Source organism: Toxorhynchites rutilus, chromosome 3 (assembly GCF_029784135.1).
Source record: "Toxorhynchites rutilus septentrionalis strain SRP chromosome 3, ASM2978413v1, whole genome shotgun sequence".
Lineage (NCBI taxonomy): Eukaryota > Metazoa > Arthropoda > Insecta > Diptera > Culicidae > Toxorhynchites > Toxorhynchites rutilus.
The window spans coordinates 248,754,429-248,773,209 of NC_073746.1; the positions used below are offsets into that span (position 1 = coordinate 248,754,429).

At 39.9% G+C, this 18,781-nt stretch overlaps 1 protein-coding gene across 9 annotated transcripts in view; it reads left to right on the top strand.

The window, feature by feature from the left end:
* The window catches only part of LOC129778108 (ubiquitin carboxyl-terminal hydrolase 32), a 40,415-nt gene that overhangs the window by 16,448 nt on the left and 5,186 nt on the right, over positions 1–18,781 (top strand). For 5 of the 9 annotated variants that reach the window (XM_055784786.1, XM_055784784.1, XM_055784788.1 and 2 more), the window contains exons 4-10: positions 5,226–7,873; positions 7,937–8,248; positions 8,494–8,792; positions 12,918–13,540; positions 13,600–13,763; positions 13,821–14,029; positions 14,094–14,279. In XM_055784786.1, coding sequence (XP_055640761.1) covers positions 5,226–7,873; positions 7,937–8,248; positions 8,494–8,792; positions 12,918–13,540; positions 13,600–13,763; positions 13,821–14,029; positions 14,094–14,279 — 4,441 coding nt within the window. The remainder of the gene's footprint in view (positions 1–5,225; positions 7,874–7,936; positions 8,249–8,493; positions 8,793–12,917; positions 13,541–13,599; positions 13,764–13,820; positions 14,030–14,093; positions 14,280–18,781) is intronic. The other 4 variants (XM_055784790.1, XM_055784791.1, XM_055784792.1 and 1 more) reach the window with 4 other exon arrangements.

Below are 18,781 nucleotides of genomic sequence, written 5' to 3' on the forward strand. Positions count from 1 at the left end.
TGAAATAAAGTTAACGTTAATAACTATTTTTGTCGCGAACGGATTTAGACGATTTATATACCAAACGAATCGGAAATTCTCTAAGATTTGTTTTTTATGCTACATATTACAATCCCCTGATGTGTAAACGCTTTAAATTGTTGAAAACTAGAAGCATTTCCATTTTTCCATACATTTGTCCTGCTCATTTGTGAACCTTCCTACTCATGCCGTCAAGAACGAGCAATTTATCGGCGATCAACGAAGGGGAATGATTTAAAGTCACCGTGAACGAAGTAAATAAGAAGAAGAAGAAATAAGGGAAATATTTGCCTGGAGCATAAATATTGGATCTCGCTGAGGCGAACTTTCAGTATCGTTCTAGATACGAAGCAATGAATATTGCTTGTTCCTCCTTGTTTTGCGCATCACATGTCTTCGTTTCGGATTGAGCTGTGGACGCGACCAAACTACTTACTCGCTGATGTATCTGGCATTGCAATATTTACATCAATCTGACGCCATTCTATAAAGGTTCTGAACTGCACAATAGTGTAGGGGAATCATCAAACTAGGCTATCATCGGCTCACCAAGAAAATAATTGTTCAGGAATTTTGTGTGTGATTTGATTTCGCATGACAGTAGCAATACTATCTCCACCAAGGATGACAGCTAAGCTAATCGAGATCTGAAATCGGAAAGGGCTTCTGTTGAGAAGAGCGCAAAGCGGAGATAAGTGTGTGTGTGGGTGTGTGTAAAATAATATCCGAAGTTATTAACAAGCGACTTAAACAAAATAACACCGTAGTTCTACGTCAACACAGTGGTCTGTCTAGGACACAACAATCTATAATTTTTTTTCTTGTAGAACTGCCCATTCTCCGATGTATAGATGACTTTTTAGTTAATGCATGGACTATTCATATTTTTTTTTCAGATGAATTTTAAAAACGAAAAATTTTAATTTTTTTAGTGTGAAATTTTTAATGTTTTTATTATTTTTTAACAAAAATTTAAACAATTTCATACATTTCCTTCTACCAATATTTTGTAGGTCTTATAGTTTGAGTTAGAAAATTTTGTAGAAATTTATGAATTTTTTTTGACCCTTTTCAAATAGTTTTTTTAGATTTGAAGTATGCAAAGTTTTTTTTCTGTATTTTAGAGCGTTTCAACACTTTTTGGTTGGTCACTTTTTTCATTCATTTCGGAAAAATGTCGGGAGTGACGTGTGCAAAGCTTCTCAATGGCCAATTCATTACACCCACAACGTTTCATTGCAATCTGAGATGATGCTGCCAACCCCTAAAACGAGTTGGCATGGAATACGTCTATATCTGAAAGTATCGACTTCACAAAGATGAGAATAATTTATTTATTCCTGTTACACTATGATCTCGGCGATCCATGCAATTTTAAGACATTGTTCGCGCCCGACGCTCCGAGTGCCGAACAAATATTCAGCAACCTAAACCACGCCCACCGAAAATGCGTAACAATGCAATCCGCTATAAAAGTGGTGAGCACGATGCGCTCCACATGCAGTATTTCGACAACCAGCGTCCAGATTTCTTACTACCAGGGACGAATGACCTGAAGTCCCTTCAAAATCAAGAACAGAACAGAACATTTCTTACTACCACCGAGGAGTTAAGTGCAGATTGCAGCTGCACATCAACCACTGCGCAGTAAGCAGCAGTAGAAATAACAACAGCAGCAGCAGAAGGAGAACAGCAAAAAAAGTACAGTTGCATCTCACCAACCGTGCAGCTATCCCATGTGAACGCAATGGTGTATTTTCCAATCAGTGAATAAAATAATACTAATTTGTTAACCAAGGCACCATTCGTTCTTCCTTCCTACGATAAAATCCTGAGTTTCACCGCAATTATCACGAGAAGTTCTTTTTCAGAACTACTAAAGAGTTTGTTTTCCAACGAGTGATAATTGCGTAATAAATTCTGACGGGTTGCGCCTGCGCCCGAACAGACATCTAGCATCAATTTTTGACGTAGGACTACGTCTTTCAGGAAGGGTGCCAACTCAGAAAACAGGTCACGTTTTTGTGAAATAAAGTTAACGTTAATGATTATTTTCACAGCGAACAAATTCTGATACTTTGCACACCAATGGAATTGGAAATTCTCTAAAATTCATTTGATATACTATACAGTACAATCCACTGATGCCTAAACAGTTTAAATTAATGAAAACTGGAAGCATTCTCATTTTCCCATACATTTGTTATGCCGATTTGTGTGCATTCCCGAACAGAGCTGTCAATAACGAGCAACTGATACATTCATTTCTGCCCGTTTTCAACATGTTTGGTTTAAATAAGCCATCCGCAATTTGAATCCACCCTCTTAAAGCCAAAAAAGAAGAAGAAGAAGAAGAATCCACACCACTTCTCGTTTGGTGGTCATCGAAGTCATCGAAGCAACATGGTTGCCACAGAGCGTCGAGCAGGAGAGGATTGTTTTCTTGTCGGGTGAAGGAGAAGTATGGAATAGAGTTTCTTTCCACAAGGGCCCTTTCTCAGGGCTAGAGGCGGGAACCGAAAATAGAATAGAATGAAAACACAGATGCGAGTTTTTTGAAAATCGAAAAATCATCCAAGGGGAAATCATAAAGGAAATCGGGGTTTTCGAAAATTTTTTTTGATGCCAAATGTCGAGATCTAGTCATCTCGAAAAAAAATGTTTTGCCAAAGATCGGCACTCTGGGACTTTTTTTTCGGCATGCGAAACGAAAAGTATAATTTAGGGTGCCAATAGAAATGATTATCTCGATTTTTCATTCGGAACTTGCTACGAAATGTTGATTTGCACAATAATATACCCTATGCAAAATATTAGCTCATTCGAACTTCATTTACAGGTGTCACAAACGTTAAAATTTGAGTTTTTTTGAAAAACGAAAAATCACCGAAAATCGAGGTTTTGAAATAAAATTTTGCCATTTTTTTTCATGCCATTTTAAAACATTCGGCACCAACATTTTTTTTTCGAAAACCCCGATTTCCTTTACTCTTCCCCCTTGGGTGATTTTTCGATTTTCAAAAAACTCAAACTTTGACCGCGTTGCGCCACTCTCCATCAAGTCCGATTGAGCTGATATTTTGCATAGGGCGTTTTTTTGAGGTGGTGAACATTTTTTATGGGGTAACTTTTTGAAACTCGAGATGACCATTTTCATTGGCACCCTAATGCACACAGCTCGATATAAGGAGGGGAAGCCCTCTGTATCGAGATGTGCAACGACAAAAAAGAGATGCATACGAGAATTTTGACGTAGGACTACGTCTAACCGTTCAATATTGGGGCCCATTTCAATATTTGAGTGTGAAAAAGTGTTCAGTTTTTGAACGCTAATACCTTCTCAATTAATGAATGGATTTTGGTTCCAAATACACACATTGATAGGAAATACCTTAGCAATTGTTTATATGCTACACATTACGGGTTCTCAGCTCATATAAATTTCAAATTGATGAAAAATTGGAAGAAACAATTCCCTACTTTCTCATACATTTTGTCTGCACCGTAGCGACCAGCTATTCATTACAAGCAACCACGGGTACGGGTGAAACGTATGGACAAGGTGAAGGTGAGGGACGTAAAAGAGATTATGAATAAATATAGGCGGTCGCTACAACGTTAACTATATGGCTATATAAAGTGAGCGATGGTGGGGTTTGGCCACATTCTATCATCGGACGCAGCAGGAAAGACGCTATCTTGAGATTGATTTTGAGCATAAGAGATATCGCTGCATTTGCAGGAGATGTATGCGGTGCGATACCGCAAGAGGAAGAGACCGGAGTTTCCATGCGATGTGGAGCAGGAGAGACTATCGAAGTGTGTTAAAAGCGTTGGAAGCGTCGCGCCGAGTGGAGGAGAGGCTAATCGCGCTCGATTTGATTGAATGCTGGAGTTTTTAAACGGTTTTATTTAGCTGTGACATGTTTGTATGTAACATGTTTGTATGTAACATGTTTGTATGTAACATGTTTGTATGTAACATGTTTGTCTTTAGCGCTGTACCACATTAATTGAAATTTGACTCCCTTCCTGGTGACCGATTGGTCTGAAATTTGAAACACACCTTTATCTCTGCAGTCATTATAAAACTGCGTATTTCATAATGCGTAAATTATATCACGATACCAGACGGTAAATTCCTATAACGATATGCTTGCCATCAAGTGTGTGTTCGTTGCCGGCTGAACAATAACCCCTACAACATTTGCACCGCGTTTGTTTAGACTCGAATACGAAACAATCATAATTTATCGTGTGCTGAGGTTTTATTCTATCCTTTCAATGTTTTCTTCAATTTTGTGCATAAAAGTTGGTAATTCTGTGATCTGTGCTCCATGATATTCGAAAAATGGACACCCCTTGGTGTAGTCCTACGTCTCTCCGGTTATGTCCCCGACATTACCCACCCGTCTTTTTTGTGCTAGTGCGGATATGGAAGAGTGTCCAGAATTTTGGAATATAGATATACATATTTCATGAAAGTATGCTTTCAAATTCCAGCAGGGTAACCTTACTGTTGCATGTTGTGGGGTTCGATCACATCTCAAGCATTTTAAATACAGCGTTAAAATATAGGAGCAAAAGGGTTCATAGTTTACGATCGATATCTAAGTGGGAAGGGGAAAGTCTGATGCTAGTTGAACCAAATAAACGATAAGTGCTGATAGCTTTCGAGTCTACAGAAGTAATAAAAAATAAATAACTAAAAAGATATTACAAAATTTTCGATGCATTCTAAAATAATATCTGAAGTGATAAACAAGTGGATTGAACAATATAATTCCATAGTTCTACGTCGAAAACAGCGATCGTGTCCTAGATACAAACCATTACATTTTTTTTTTCGAAAACCCCGATTTACTTCGGTTTTCCCCTTGGGTGATTTTTCGATTTTCAAAAAACTCAAACTTTGACCGCTTTACGCCACTCTCCCTTAAGTCCGATTGAGCAGATATTTTGCATAAGGTGTTTTTTCGAGGTGGTGATCATTTTTATGGGGTAACTTTTTGAAATTCGAGATGACCATTTTCATTAACCCCTTAATATGCATCTTTATATAAATTGAAAATAAGTGTTCAACAACGAGTTTATGATTCAAATTTTGGCACAGTCGTGTCATTCACCATGTTCCAGGAATTTAAAAAATTAATTGAACCTCGTACAGTGTTCCTAACTTTTCTCCACATTTCTTCAAATTTCAGATTTCTCTGGACGCTGTATTGCAACGAATCCGGAACGCACATCCTGAAGCAAGATTTCCAGAAGGCCATACAAATTGAAACGACTTACCAAACTAGCAACGTTCTAAGTTCTACCACTGCTGGTGGGAACAGCAACAGCGCCAACCTAAGTTGCACCAATAGCCACAATCATTTCCTAGCCGGTAAGAGTAACAGTTTACCGAAGCACACGGTTGCACTGTTCGGCCCAAACGATCGGGTTAGCTTCGAACAGTTTAAGTCATGGATCCAAAGCAACAAGAGCGCAACGATACTGTCGAAGTGGCTGCTCCTGGACGCATGTGTGAATCTAAGCTCCGAGCTGGAGACACCAACCTTCTATCAGAGTCTTGCGGGTGTAACGCATTTGGAGGAGCAGGACATAGGGGATTTGGAGAAAGTGTTCTGGTTGTTGAAAGGACTCGCTGCCACCGGACAGCTGGATCTGGAATCTCTTGGACCGTTGATCAGTCCGCCTGTGCCAAAGGCTGCACTCGGAGGAGTTTTCTTGGCATTCGATGAGAATCATGATGGCCACATTGATTTTAAGGAGCTGTGCTGTGGAGTCAGCGCTGCCTGTCGTGGTCCCAACGTCGAGCGGAGCAAATTCTGCTTCAAAGTGTTCGATATTGACCGCGATGGTGCGTTAAATTTCGTTGAAATTGTAAGCATGGTTGATATTTTGTTGTTTGTTGCCAAAGAAACAAATGCTATCTGCTATAAGAATATTACCAGCAAACAGGTGATGGAGGAACTTTATAGGCGAGCTACGGATGTTAGTAAAGAATATGTTGAATGTGATAACAGTCGGCAAGTACCCGATCCGATTCCTGAGTTCAGGTTTACCCACGAAGACTTTCTCATCTGGAGTATCGAGAGCACCACGAATCTTGTTCAACCATTTCTGGATTTGCTCTTCGAGGTCTGTCACATTGTGCTGGGGCTGAGACCACAGTGCAAGCATTTAGAAGGGGATATAATTCGAGGATGGTTGGCACGGGAGGTGAGGAGAGGTTATAAAGTTGGTCAATTCTGGTACTTGATATCCTCGGAATGGTGGCAACACTGGTCACATTACACCCAACCTTTGGTGAATTCCTCGTGTGTACACTGCAGGATGGCATCCAGTTACGCAAACAGTCGAAATAGTGCAATAGCGACAATCGCCGGGGTAGATGAAGCAATGATTTGCGATGAAAGTTTCACCTCCAATTCGACAGAAAGTATGGGAGATCTCCTCAACACAGGAGATTCTTCTAGCTTAGGGTCGGGAAGCAGTGGCATTTCATGTGGAAGACAACTTGGAGGTCCCCCCGGTGTTATTGACAATAATAATCTTATTGCACCTGTTTTATTTAAACAACAAATACCCACCCTAACCGGCGAAGGAGGTCGACTGAAACGAGATTTAACATTGGCTCAGCATAGAGATTTTGAATTAGTTCCAGATTCACTCTGGAAAGCGCTGGCCCAATGGTATGGTGGTCCACTGCCTTTACCGAGGCAGGTGATTCAGCCTCCTAGCACCGATGATGTGGAGTTGGAATTATATCCGCTCAATCTACGAATTTTGCGCCACCAGATTCCTCCTGCCCAGAATCAACAGCAGTCGAACAGTGCATGGGGAAGCATTTCTGGTGGATACGGTGCTTTGACTACCGGAAATTATCCTACCGTGTCGGTACCATCAGTTTTGCAACCTCCAAAAAAGTATCTCGCTTATACAGCAGCGTTCAGCAGACTTGCAACCGTTAGACAAGTGGCGGAGTTTCTATGTCAAAGACTAAAACTTCGAGTGGAGGATATTCGGTTATGGCATCTAGTATCAACGCCTGTAGGAGTCACTGAGTTTCCTTATCTGTTAGAGGATGACAACTTCACTCTTCAAGAGCTATCAATCGCTGATAATGATCAGATTCTGTTGGAAATCCGCAACAAGGATCTAACCTGGCCTGAAGAACTCGGCTCGTTGAGTTTAGCCCATGGTAATAGTTATAGCAATACTGAACGCAGGGGTACAATTGCGTCAATTCAATCACAGCACCCTCCTGGGGCCACTGGTTTGCACAATCTTGGCAATACTTGCTTCATGAATGCCGCGTTGCAAGTACTATTCAACACACAGCCACTGACACAGTACTTCATAAAACGGATGCATCTTTACGAACTAAACCTCACCAACAAGCTTGGTACCAAAGGCCAACTAGCGATGCGTTATGCAGAGTTGCTGCGCGAAGTTTGGACCGCTTCTCAACGGTCTATTGCCCCGTTGAAGCTTCGTTTTTGCGTTACGAAACATGCTCCGCAGTTTTCTGGTGGAGGTCAGCACGACTCGCAAGAACTCCTTGACTGGTTGCTAGATTCGCTACACGAAGATTTAAATCGAGTGATGGAAAAACCATACAGCGAATTGAAGGACTCCGATGGGAGGGCGGACGTTGTGGTCGCTGCGGAGGCTTGGTCGCAACATCATGCGAGAAATCAAAGTATTATAGTTGATCTGTTCTACGGACAACTGAAGTCGAAAGTTACCTGTACGGGTTGTGGTCGAGATTCGGTTCGGTTTGATCCTTTCAGTTTGCTCAGTTTGCCTCTTCCAGTGGAGAATTACACATACTGTGAAGTGTTGGGTGAGTAGAATATTTTCATTGGCCAACAAACCGGTTTTATATATAATGCATTATTTGTTTCAGTAACTTTGCTGGACGGCTCCGTCCCAGTGAAATACGGTCTCAGACTTAACTCAGAAATGAAGTACTGGGACTTGAAGAAACAATTGAGTGAGTTATGCAATCTGGATCCAGAGCTAATGCTGATATGTGAACTGTCCAGCTCCCAAATCCGCTGTGTTCTGCCGAATGATCAGAAAATTAAACCGAATACAGCAGTTGAGCTGTACGTGTATGAAATGCCTAAACTCGATAATGCTCTCGTACGTTCCCGAGCCGGCTCCGAGTTGGCAATCAACATTGAGAAGGGCCTCAAGGACATCCAGCGAACGCCAGGTAACAATACGGTTCAGTATTTGATTATTCGCCTCTCGATCGAGAAGCTTGAGAAACCATTATCACAATCATACTGTCAGTGTGTTGCGTTACGTTTGCGTTTTGAATTAATTCAGTGTTTTATTTTTCCACCACACATCTTTTTCTCTCTCTATTCCTCATCTGTCATAATCTTGTCGACCTTGTCTCTCTGAAATTCATCACACTATCCATCAAACCCTCCTTCAAACCGTTACCATATGAAGCTCTTCTACTACCATCACTAGAGTCCAACCAGCTGACATCAACCTCAGTTAATACGACGATTTCGTCCTCATCGTCATCGTCTACCACCGTTGACGACACTGTCGCTATCACCGGTGGTCGCAAGCACGGAGTCGGCGATGGATCATCGAAGGGGGGACCAGGTCCCAACGGAACGAGGGCGGTAAGCATTGGCATCAACAATCCTAATAACCGTAGAATATCCGGAACATCGGCATCGAAGGTAAGCCGATGCTTTGGCAACACACTCTGCATGCCCCCGAATATGTTGTGCTTCAAGGTATGGTTGTGTATATAAGTTCAGTAGAATTAATATTTAGATTGTAGTTTTGTGGTTTAGATTGGTGCTTTCTAATTAGAGCTGCGTCATAATTGCGTGCATCAACTGCGACAATATGATTTCGATAGGCAATGCTTTCCGTGCGAAACGGATTTAACCCCGAGATTGTAAAATATGCGTCCAGTGTTACGACCCCAGACCAAAGGTTACTAACTAGCCGTGATCGTTACATTACAAAATTAAATTTTTTATTCCTAAATAAATTCAAGCGCCTGTATATGCTTGAGCGGCTAGCTTCGAATCTGAAATCGGAAGAGGTTTGTTTCCTGAGCCAAGATGATAAAGCATGTGTTGTAATGGGTTTAACAGCAGCCAGTAAGCAGACACCGATTAATGCATCTCGAATATCGTGTGAATTTACCGGATCAAGTTTTGTCATGGCTACTAAACATAAGCTTATTAACATCCGCAGGATGGAAAATAAAGCTAAGGCAGTCATGCTGAAGCAGTTCAATACAGTGGTCCAATGTACGTTGCAGTTCGTTCACGAAGGTACTGCTCATCGAACGCATTTTCTCATGGGCTCGATCTAAAAGGGTGTGCGAGATGCCTGAATTCGAAATTATTCGATATCAAGGAATAATCAAGTCAGTAATCATAATTAATGTAGATGGAGGACCAGACGAGAACCCTCGTTATAAAAAGGTAATAGAAATTTTCGATTTATCATTTTAATCAATTGAATCTTGATGCAATATTCGTTGCTATAAAATCTCCAGACGTGTCTTCAACCAAGAACGTCGGACGACTCCTTTTTCCCGAGAGTTAGCAGATTCAATACTTCCTCATCAATCACTTGAATGAATAACTCAAAACAAGAGATCCGCAACTGGAATTGAAACATTTTGAGTATGTAGGGGAATCGTTAGCTGTTGTGTGGAATAACCTAGCGATGGATGGATATCCATTTAAAACAGAATATTTGAGTCCGCAAACTCCCAAATCGATGAAGCGGAATTAGTACTATACTAAGCTGAGTGGTTTGCTCGTCACATAAGGATTTCACAGCCTTTTGCAAGCTGTGAAATGTAACGACAGAAACTTCTGCATTGAACCAAGGAGTAGTTACTTTTGTGTAAATCAACATCAATTTATGACGGCGTCAGTGGTTGTGTGTTATGCATAACACCCTCACAATCCGATCGGTCTGGGTTCAATCCCAGTTGGGATTTTCTGAGGCGAAAAATCTCTGGTTACGTCTTCCTTCGGAAGGGAAATAAAAGAAGTTGGCCCGGCTAATGAGTTGTTGAGTCTGATAGGTAGGAACAGGTGGAGTCGCCTCCCTGATGTCGGTGATTGGCGCTGAAGTGGAAATAGGCAGCAAAAAATAAGCGAAGATAAAAAACATCATTTCATACCAGCCCATGTTCATCTTAGCTAAACGTTTGTTTTTTTTTTAAAGCACCAACCCCAACAAATGTGAGCAATAATTGTCTATCTCTGTTTATCTTAAATTCTATAAACTCGTCGATAGAAAAGTCACTACTTGCATATTTCGAAGTCACTTCTTGCATATAAGCTTCATGCTTCGTGCCCATAGAGAACAACCGATCAAATTAGGGATGATACACTTCGTGCGGGGTCGGAGTTTGTTGTCCATAGTCCGTCGGAATCCATAGTAGGCACGACTTCCATTAACTATACTGCCGTCATCTCGCAAAGTGACGCAAGCGCCAAAATTGACATTTAACTTTTTATTTTATAAATCGATAAAGGATACTAAATCCTTTCAAACGACTGCGAAGTTTTACAGAAATGTGAAAAAATGATGACGGTCTCTGCTGTGCTGCTAATTGCTGCTTTCAAGATGTTCCAGAATTTATCGAGGAGAGCAGCATCCATTTCGTCTACCCTCGGTAACGCAGCTTCAAGAGGCTGCGAGTAGGTTGCAGCAACGTTCGACTCCTGCAGACGTCGTAGGTGGTAAGACACCAGCGCACGGGGTTAGCGCTTAGTTAACTAATACTTATTTTTGCTTAGTTAACTGATACTTAAAAATTAGCATTAGTTAGCGTTAGAATTCTTCTTTATAGTCATCGGTGCAAGTTAGATGGGGGCTGTGGATGTTAATAATGCTGATGTCGAAGAAGTGGCCTCGCACCCTCAATCTCCACATTCTTTCATTGATCGGCCGCCAACCAATTATCCGTTTCTGCATCTCCCCCATCACGATGAAAGCTGTACCCAGCTCGTGTGTGTTGCCGCAACGTAGATGGTATAGCCACCTTGAAACGATCAAACCATCGTACATTTCCAGCACACTTCCTGCAGCGCTATGATGTTGAAATTGCAGGCTCTCAATATAGAATTCGGATACTCGCAAGAACATTGAGACTTGCAGTTCCATGTTCCGAGTTTCCCATCTCTAGTCCGTGTTCTTTGCGTGGGTCTAGTCTGATTGTCCTGTCTCGAATTTCTTTGTGATTTTTCCTGTGCGTTTCATTTTTACGGATGGCTTGCAGGGCCTGCACCAACCCCCTGTTTCGCCGGAGGACCGACGTGCACAGCTCTTTTTTGAGTCCCTGCTGGCACGAAGACAGTGATCAGCCGCCCTTGACATGGAAAACAGACGCTGTTTTGCGTCGCACCTCCATGGTAAACAGACGCTTGGATAGGCCCCCTTCTCTGTCAACATACCCGATCTTCACTATGGTTACTCGTACCCCATCCAAAACCACGGGGAGGTAGTGACAGGGGTTTCTGGACAGGAAGCTAAGGACTACGAATGAGGTCTATTTTATGCCTGCAGGTACGCGAAGTATCGATGGTTCGCTTAGTCCAGTCGTTTACCAACCAGGTAGCTAGTGTAAAATACAGTTTTTTATGTCAAGTGGGTGAAATTATGCACTGGCTGGTATAAGAGAGTTTCCCGTTACTTTGCCGTGTTCATTGAAGGACAAAGAGAAGAATCTTCTGATGCGGAGAAATCCAACATTTCATTTGATATTCCTTCTATTTTCTGGTTGTCACAAAAACTTCTTTCTAGTCGGTATGGTTGTATGCACTTGGTCCACTTTGACTACATATTATTATCAGTTTTTGCTGATCATTCAAAAAAATTGTATGCCATAAACCTGGATGTTTGCAACATAGGTCTGATAGATCGGATACAAGTAGAATGTAAGTTAATAAATTCTTGATTGTTAGCTACTGTTAACTCACTTTTTCTTATTTTGTTACTCAGTCCGTTCTGACTGAACACCGATCACATATAAGGACTGGCCTATTGCACATTATTACAGAACATCAATTATCAAAAGACATATTTATTTTCAACAATCTATTCCTTCTGCTGCTTACTCTAAATATTTCCGCCACTCCAGGTGAAGGAAAGGTTATGCTCTGTGGCTCTATAATTATGAAAGCACCTATCTAATGTTTAATTTGTTGGATATTCTTAGAGATGACACATAGAAGTGTTTTGTTCCATAAACTAATAGGCTAACGGTTACTCATTTCGTTCTCTAATAATATTCGACAATATATCTAAATTATAGTAGTACTGCATCTATTTATTTACTATATAGCAGCGTTGAGAAACGTGTCTCGTAACATACATCGTCATGAAAAACATTTAAATTATTAATAGATTCGTTTGTACATTTCAATGGTTGTTGTTCCTCTTGTGTGATAGATAAAATGGCTCATAATGAACTTATATGCCAGTTTTCTCTTATGATGTGATGTCAAAGTTGATTTGTTTAGAAATATATCCGTAAACCAATAGTGCACATTCGTTTCTTAAATCTTCGCTTATTGCAAAATTGTTTTCGTTTTCTCATAGGTAAATATTTCTCGTAGTTTTTTTGCTTATAATCAATACTGAATCTGATATTACATATTATTAACTCAAACAATTTATTGCCATTTTGAGGAGTGAAACAAACACTTTGGGCTGCCAGTGACAATTGAGATTATCTGCTTAGTTTAATAATAGCCTTTTCCTACATTAATGTAGTTTCAAAATTTAACTATTTCTGACTTAGGGGGCATACATCCTAGCTTCTCTGTAATTGTTGCAGTCGTTCTTTTTTCAGAAAAAAATGTTTTTTTTTTCAATTCCAGCATATTCCGGAGATCAGTGCCAGTCCCGATAGTACTTTCATCTTCAACGAAAACGGTGCTGCTTCATTCTCTGTTAGCGCACATTATAAGGATCCAACCCCCAAAACAATATCGACAGTTAACTTATTGAACAATGTCGATATCAGCTGGAACTCTTCTGCTGGTGGTAATTCGATTGGGCACGAAGAAACTCCGGGTGAGCTTCCGTGCAATGATTGTGATATTATGTATAACGGTCATGTTACCGCGAGTGAGAACGGACCGTTCCCGTATGTGGATGGGAATGCAGTACATAACATACGACACCAGCATCACGACGATTCGTTCAATCTAAGTGCAATTAAACGACCTCCAAGTGCGGGAAGTAGCAGCACAAGTGGAGTGTACCTTCAACCAAAAAGCAATTATTTGATAGCAGTTCACAGGAAACTCAGCAGACAGGATACATATTTTCTCTCGCACCACAAATCTCGTCCGGGACTATTCGGTGTACCACTGCTTATTCCTTGCTACGATGGAGTGACCAACAAGGAATTATACTGTTCCGTTTGGCTACAGGTGGCACGATTATTAAGTCCGCTACCACCGACTCCTCCGGATCAATCGAACCATGCTACTGACTGGTAAGCGAAAAGTCGAGATTTTTTTACCATAACAATAAAAACAATATCTTGTTTTGCAGTGATGATAGCTTAGGGTATGACTTTCCATTCACCTTGCGTGCCGTGGCCAGTGGAGGAAGGGTTTGTGCACTTTGTCCTTGGTCGCGGTTTTGTCGTGGCTGTGAAATCCGATGCAACGATGAGCTTCTATTCCAAGGTTTGATCTATTCTAGACTTTCATCAAGTAATTCGTTTCATTAATGCTGGTAGAAGCAAAAATTTAACAGATTTTTTTTTATAGGTAATAGTTCCACCCCGAACTTATCGTCTAGGGAACAAACACCAACATTCCGCCGTAAAACATATGGAAGCTCCACAACATCCTCAATTGATGGCCCACAGTCATCTCCAACGCCATCGTCACGATCTATAAGCACCAATAACATTCAAATTGCCATTGATTGGGATCCAACAGCACTGCATTTGCGGTATCAAAGTACACGGGAGCGGGTAAGTTGATTATGGGTAACCATCAACCAGCTATAGATATAAAAACAAATATGTTGCACAACAGCTGTGGACGGAGCATGAGTCTGTTGCGATCTGCCGGAAACAACAGATCGAACCAGTAGACCTGGATCATTGCTTACGGGCGTTCACCTCAGAGGAAAAACTAGAGCAATGGTACTACTGTTCGCATTGTAAGCAGAAAAAGCCGGCTACCAAGAAACTGCAAATCTGGAAATTGCCTCCAATACTGGTAAGAATTATGCGCTAGTTCGATTCATTCAGATGCTATTACCTCGAATATTGTAATTGTCCAAATATACGTATATACGTAATATAATTGTATACGGGAACAAATGGGAAATCTACTAGAAAACTATGCCACTTGTCTTTCGGGTTGTACATAATGGAGTTATGATTCTCCTCTATGCCGACGATACTTGTGAATCTCGCTTGTCTAATTTGGCAGAAAAAATCAGCGAGCAGGTCATAAATTGCTAATTAGGTAAACGCGGTTGTGCAATGGGCAAAAAAGTCAAGTGGTTTAAAAACCGTTGACTAAATTCAGCACTTTTTACGGTAGTTCCAATGTGCACTGACAGTCAAAAAACTGCCTCGTACACGACACTACGAGACTACAACTAATCTGCCGTAATTTCGCAAAGTGACGTAAGCGCCAAAATTGAAATTTTTACTTTTTTTTTGTTATAGATCGATGAAGAATACCAATTACTTCCTAAAAACTGCTATATTTTACAGAAATATGAAAAAATAACCCCGTAAAAGCTTGAAAACGGAGTGGCGTAAGCGCTATTTCCCCTATGATGTGACGTGATTTGATTGTGATGCGATGTGATTTTTGGGATGCTATGATAAAATTCATGAAATCAAGCTCAGCTTCCTAGATAATTTATCCTAGATTGAAGATAATTTATCCTAGATTGAAGTGCATCGCTGTCCCACATATTGCACATAAAGATTGGCATCAAGGGACAAAACTTCTTGACGATGTTTACTTTCCTCGCCTGCTCAATTACTTTTTCGGGTGAATTAAAGTTGAGTGTTTATTAAAGGGTAAATGAATATGGATATGGTGAACAGTTGCAACAAATTTGAATAACTTCTACAAAAGTGAACAGATTTTTATTCTTCAAAAAACGATAAAGCTTATTTCAGGACATTTTCGATGTGACCACCCCTTTTTTCAATAACACGTTTTAAACGGAGAACAAAATTCTTCATGTACAACTCTAACACTACAACTTCGATGCTGTTGGAAATCCGAGTTATTTCTTCTTTAAGTTCCTCCAAATTTTGTGGCTTATTATCATAGCAACAGTCCTTCACGTATCCCCAGAGGAAGTAATCGGCGACGAGAAATGTTGAAATTCTTACCATAAGAGGACAAAGTTTCATTGAGGCTTCGGTTGTTCGAGTAATACGATTTCGCTAAAAATACACGTTCTTGTAAATTGTACATCTTGACACTAGAAACCATTCGATCAGATTGAATGAGTAGCCGAATGTTATCGTCCCGAAGTGGGCAACGCAGTTTTACCATCGACGGAGCAAGAAAAAAAATATAAGGAGTTATTCGATTTTTTTGCGTGAGCGTTTAATCTGAAAGACCCCGTTTATTTCCCAATCGAAACGCATCTTGTAACTAAACTCAGAACATCCTCGCGTAATCTGTATCTTTTTTACATCGGATAATTTCGGACGGCATTATCTTATTTAACATGGATGGTTTCAATTGCTTTTTTAATTGGAAAAATTCGCGCTGTCCATAACTATTACAATCGGGTTAGCCTGCTCGACGCATGTTACAAAATCACAAAGTGTGTAGAACTCTTCTACCTGATGCTTCCTCATGTTTCACTCAACGACGGCATGATGGAGAAGATAATTGAAAACAGATTCACGCTTACTTTAACACGTTGAGCCCTGCGTCGGTCCATAGGGGCCGATGTTGAGATTTTTGGTAGGAAAGCGCTGACTGACTGGGACTGACAGTTACAGAATAAGAAAATAAGAATATACTCGTTGTTTTCGGATGTTTAATAAAATGTGACTGCTTCCCAGACGAATTTCTGACTATTTTCTATTTATACAACTAGCTGAAACGGCAAACGTTGTTCTGCCATATACATTATTTCTAGTGAATATTTTGGGTATTAAATGAAACATATATAATGTATTGTAAGCTTGTTTGAATGTTTTGACGATCTAGGAAATTAATCGAATGTCAATAAAACAACAAAACAGAACAAATGAAAAAATTTGAACGGAAGTGTATATAATGTTTTTTGATTCAATATAAAGGGTGGCGCATGAAGAGGGGATCGATTGATTGGATGGATTGTGTTTGATATCGTTTAAGTAGTGAGCAGTTATGGATTCCGTAGAAAAGTGTGCCTTTTGCACTAATTAGGTGAAATTAGTCCAAATTCCTTTAGTGAATTAAGGGAAAAATAAATTTTCATCCGATGAAGTAATTTTTTGTCAGTTAGTTTTTTTCAACCGATGGTGTTATGTTTGTGCTTTTCGTACGCTCTAATATGTGTCGCGACATGATTCTTGCCTCGCGCTCCACAATCAAATACAGTGAATACACTAATCAAGGGTGTATGTGTGAGATTGGTTCACAGAGTGCGTAACTATGAGTGATTGCCAGGAGGGCTTCGCATACATATGATATTTGCGTTGTGACTTTATCACACTGTAACGTTATATATGTGTGCAGTGGTTTTGAGAAGAAGTATATATTTGATTTATTTTGTTATTCATATCGAAGAGACGAATTAACTCTCAGAGTTTAAAGTCTCTCTAATTCATTACCATTACCATTCATATCGCAAGTGTGCATTGTAGGGTGACTCTGTGTGCGAAGCAAGAGAACGAGAGCTAAAATTTTAATTTTAACCGCTGCTGCGTTCCTATTAGAGATGGGCAAAACAGTTCACTTTGATGAACGGTTCACTCATTAACCGTTCATCTAAGTGAATCAGTTCTTTTTAACCGTTCTTTCGCTCTTTCGTTCAACGGTATTAAGAACAACATAGAATGTTAGCTGTAACTCAACATCAATAGTCAGCTATTAATTAACATCGTTGGATTGGATAGTGTACGTATGGAATTTATATTTTTGAAATTTAGTGGGGAAAGATAGGCTGCTTCTTCTTTAAATGTTGCAAACTGTATGTGAAAATATGTTTGTCGGTCGACAAAAGTTTATGTAATAATTTGATGTGCACAAAATATGTGCAATTTTTCATATTCTCTTTTTGGACAACACACAGGTTCCATGTAAGATCATATTTCATAATGTTCATTCAGGGGAAAAAATCAGCAGCGATTTTCACTAACAATCAATCATACAATCACGATAACACATATACGCAATAGGCCAAACAATGAATTGAAAGCAACGAAAAAACTTTGCCCTCACTATAAGATTTTATGTTTACCTAATTCAAGAATCGCCCCAGCTTCACCCAGATTTTTTTTTCTGATAATCAGGAAATATATGAATGTTACGCGGAATTGAAAGAATACATGTAATTGAAAATATATAGTTTTGCTTTTAAAACCACGAAAATCTAATTTAATTTTTAACACAAAATTGAGTATACATTAACATATTTTGTTGCATTAAATGCATTTTGCTCATCGTGACAACATCGATTTATTTCCCTTACAAACGTTCTCGTTATATTTGTCCATTTCGTCCAGCGTAAATCAGTTCAGCTGCACTAGTTCGTTCGCAAACAGTTCGCCCGCAAACATTTCAACCTCAAACAGTACTTTCCCAAACAGTTCACTCTCAATTAGTTCTTTCCCATACACTCGCAAACAGTTCGTTCTGAACCAGTCCGTTCACAAGCAGTTCTCTCTCAAACAGTTCACTCGCAAACCGTTTTTTCGGATTCAATTCGTTCACAAACCGTTCGCTCGCAATCAGTTCGTGGGGAGAACTACCGTTCTTTGAAAAAGAACGACCGTTCGTTCACTCTTTTCGGCGAACTAGTTCGTTCGTACCGTTCGTGAACGGTTTGCCCATCTCTAGTTCCTATCATTACACATGTGGCGAAGAAAATTTAACTTTGGTTGCATATGTGTTTGTTTTTTGAAGATTTTTACGCGTAGGTCATATCAAAAGTTTAGATTCGTATTCCTGAAATTGTTTTATAGAAGTTCAATGGCAACCAGGTTTTCATAAGATATTTTCTGTTGCTGCAGTATAAGAAACATAATGATACTTATGAAGACTCATACGAGCAATGAGTCGGTGTATTCGTATATTTGCGCTATCAGGATATTCATATTTTCTAGGTTGGCTTCTCAGACATATTTTCCGCTCTTCAAAGCAATAGATTTGAAAGATCCTTGACGCAATTTGGTCAGATAATATAGCTACGGTTAATTGAATTGAAACATTATGATATAGAAATAAAATAGGAATTAAATTGTAGGAGTTCTTTCGGTCGCCTTTTGAGGATACCCAAATGTACTTTTCGTTGTACTACAAATATAACATTCTTAAGATCACCTCGCGTGCACCCGTGGCCGAGTGGTTAGCGTCTCACATTATCATGCCGGGTGTGCGGGTTCGATTCCCGTTCTGGCCGGAGGATTTTTCGTCAAAGAAATTTCCTCAGACTTGCACTGTGGTCACGCGTATTCTAGAGCTTGCCCCTCAAAATACATTCAAGGCGTGTTATTTGGCTTAAGAAATCTCAACTAAGTATTAATGAA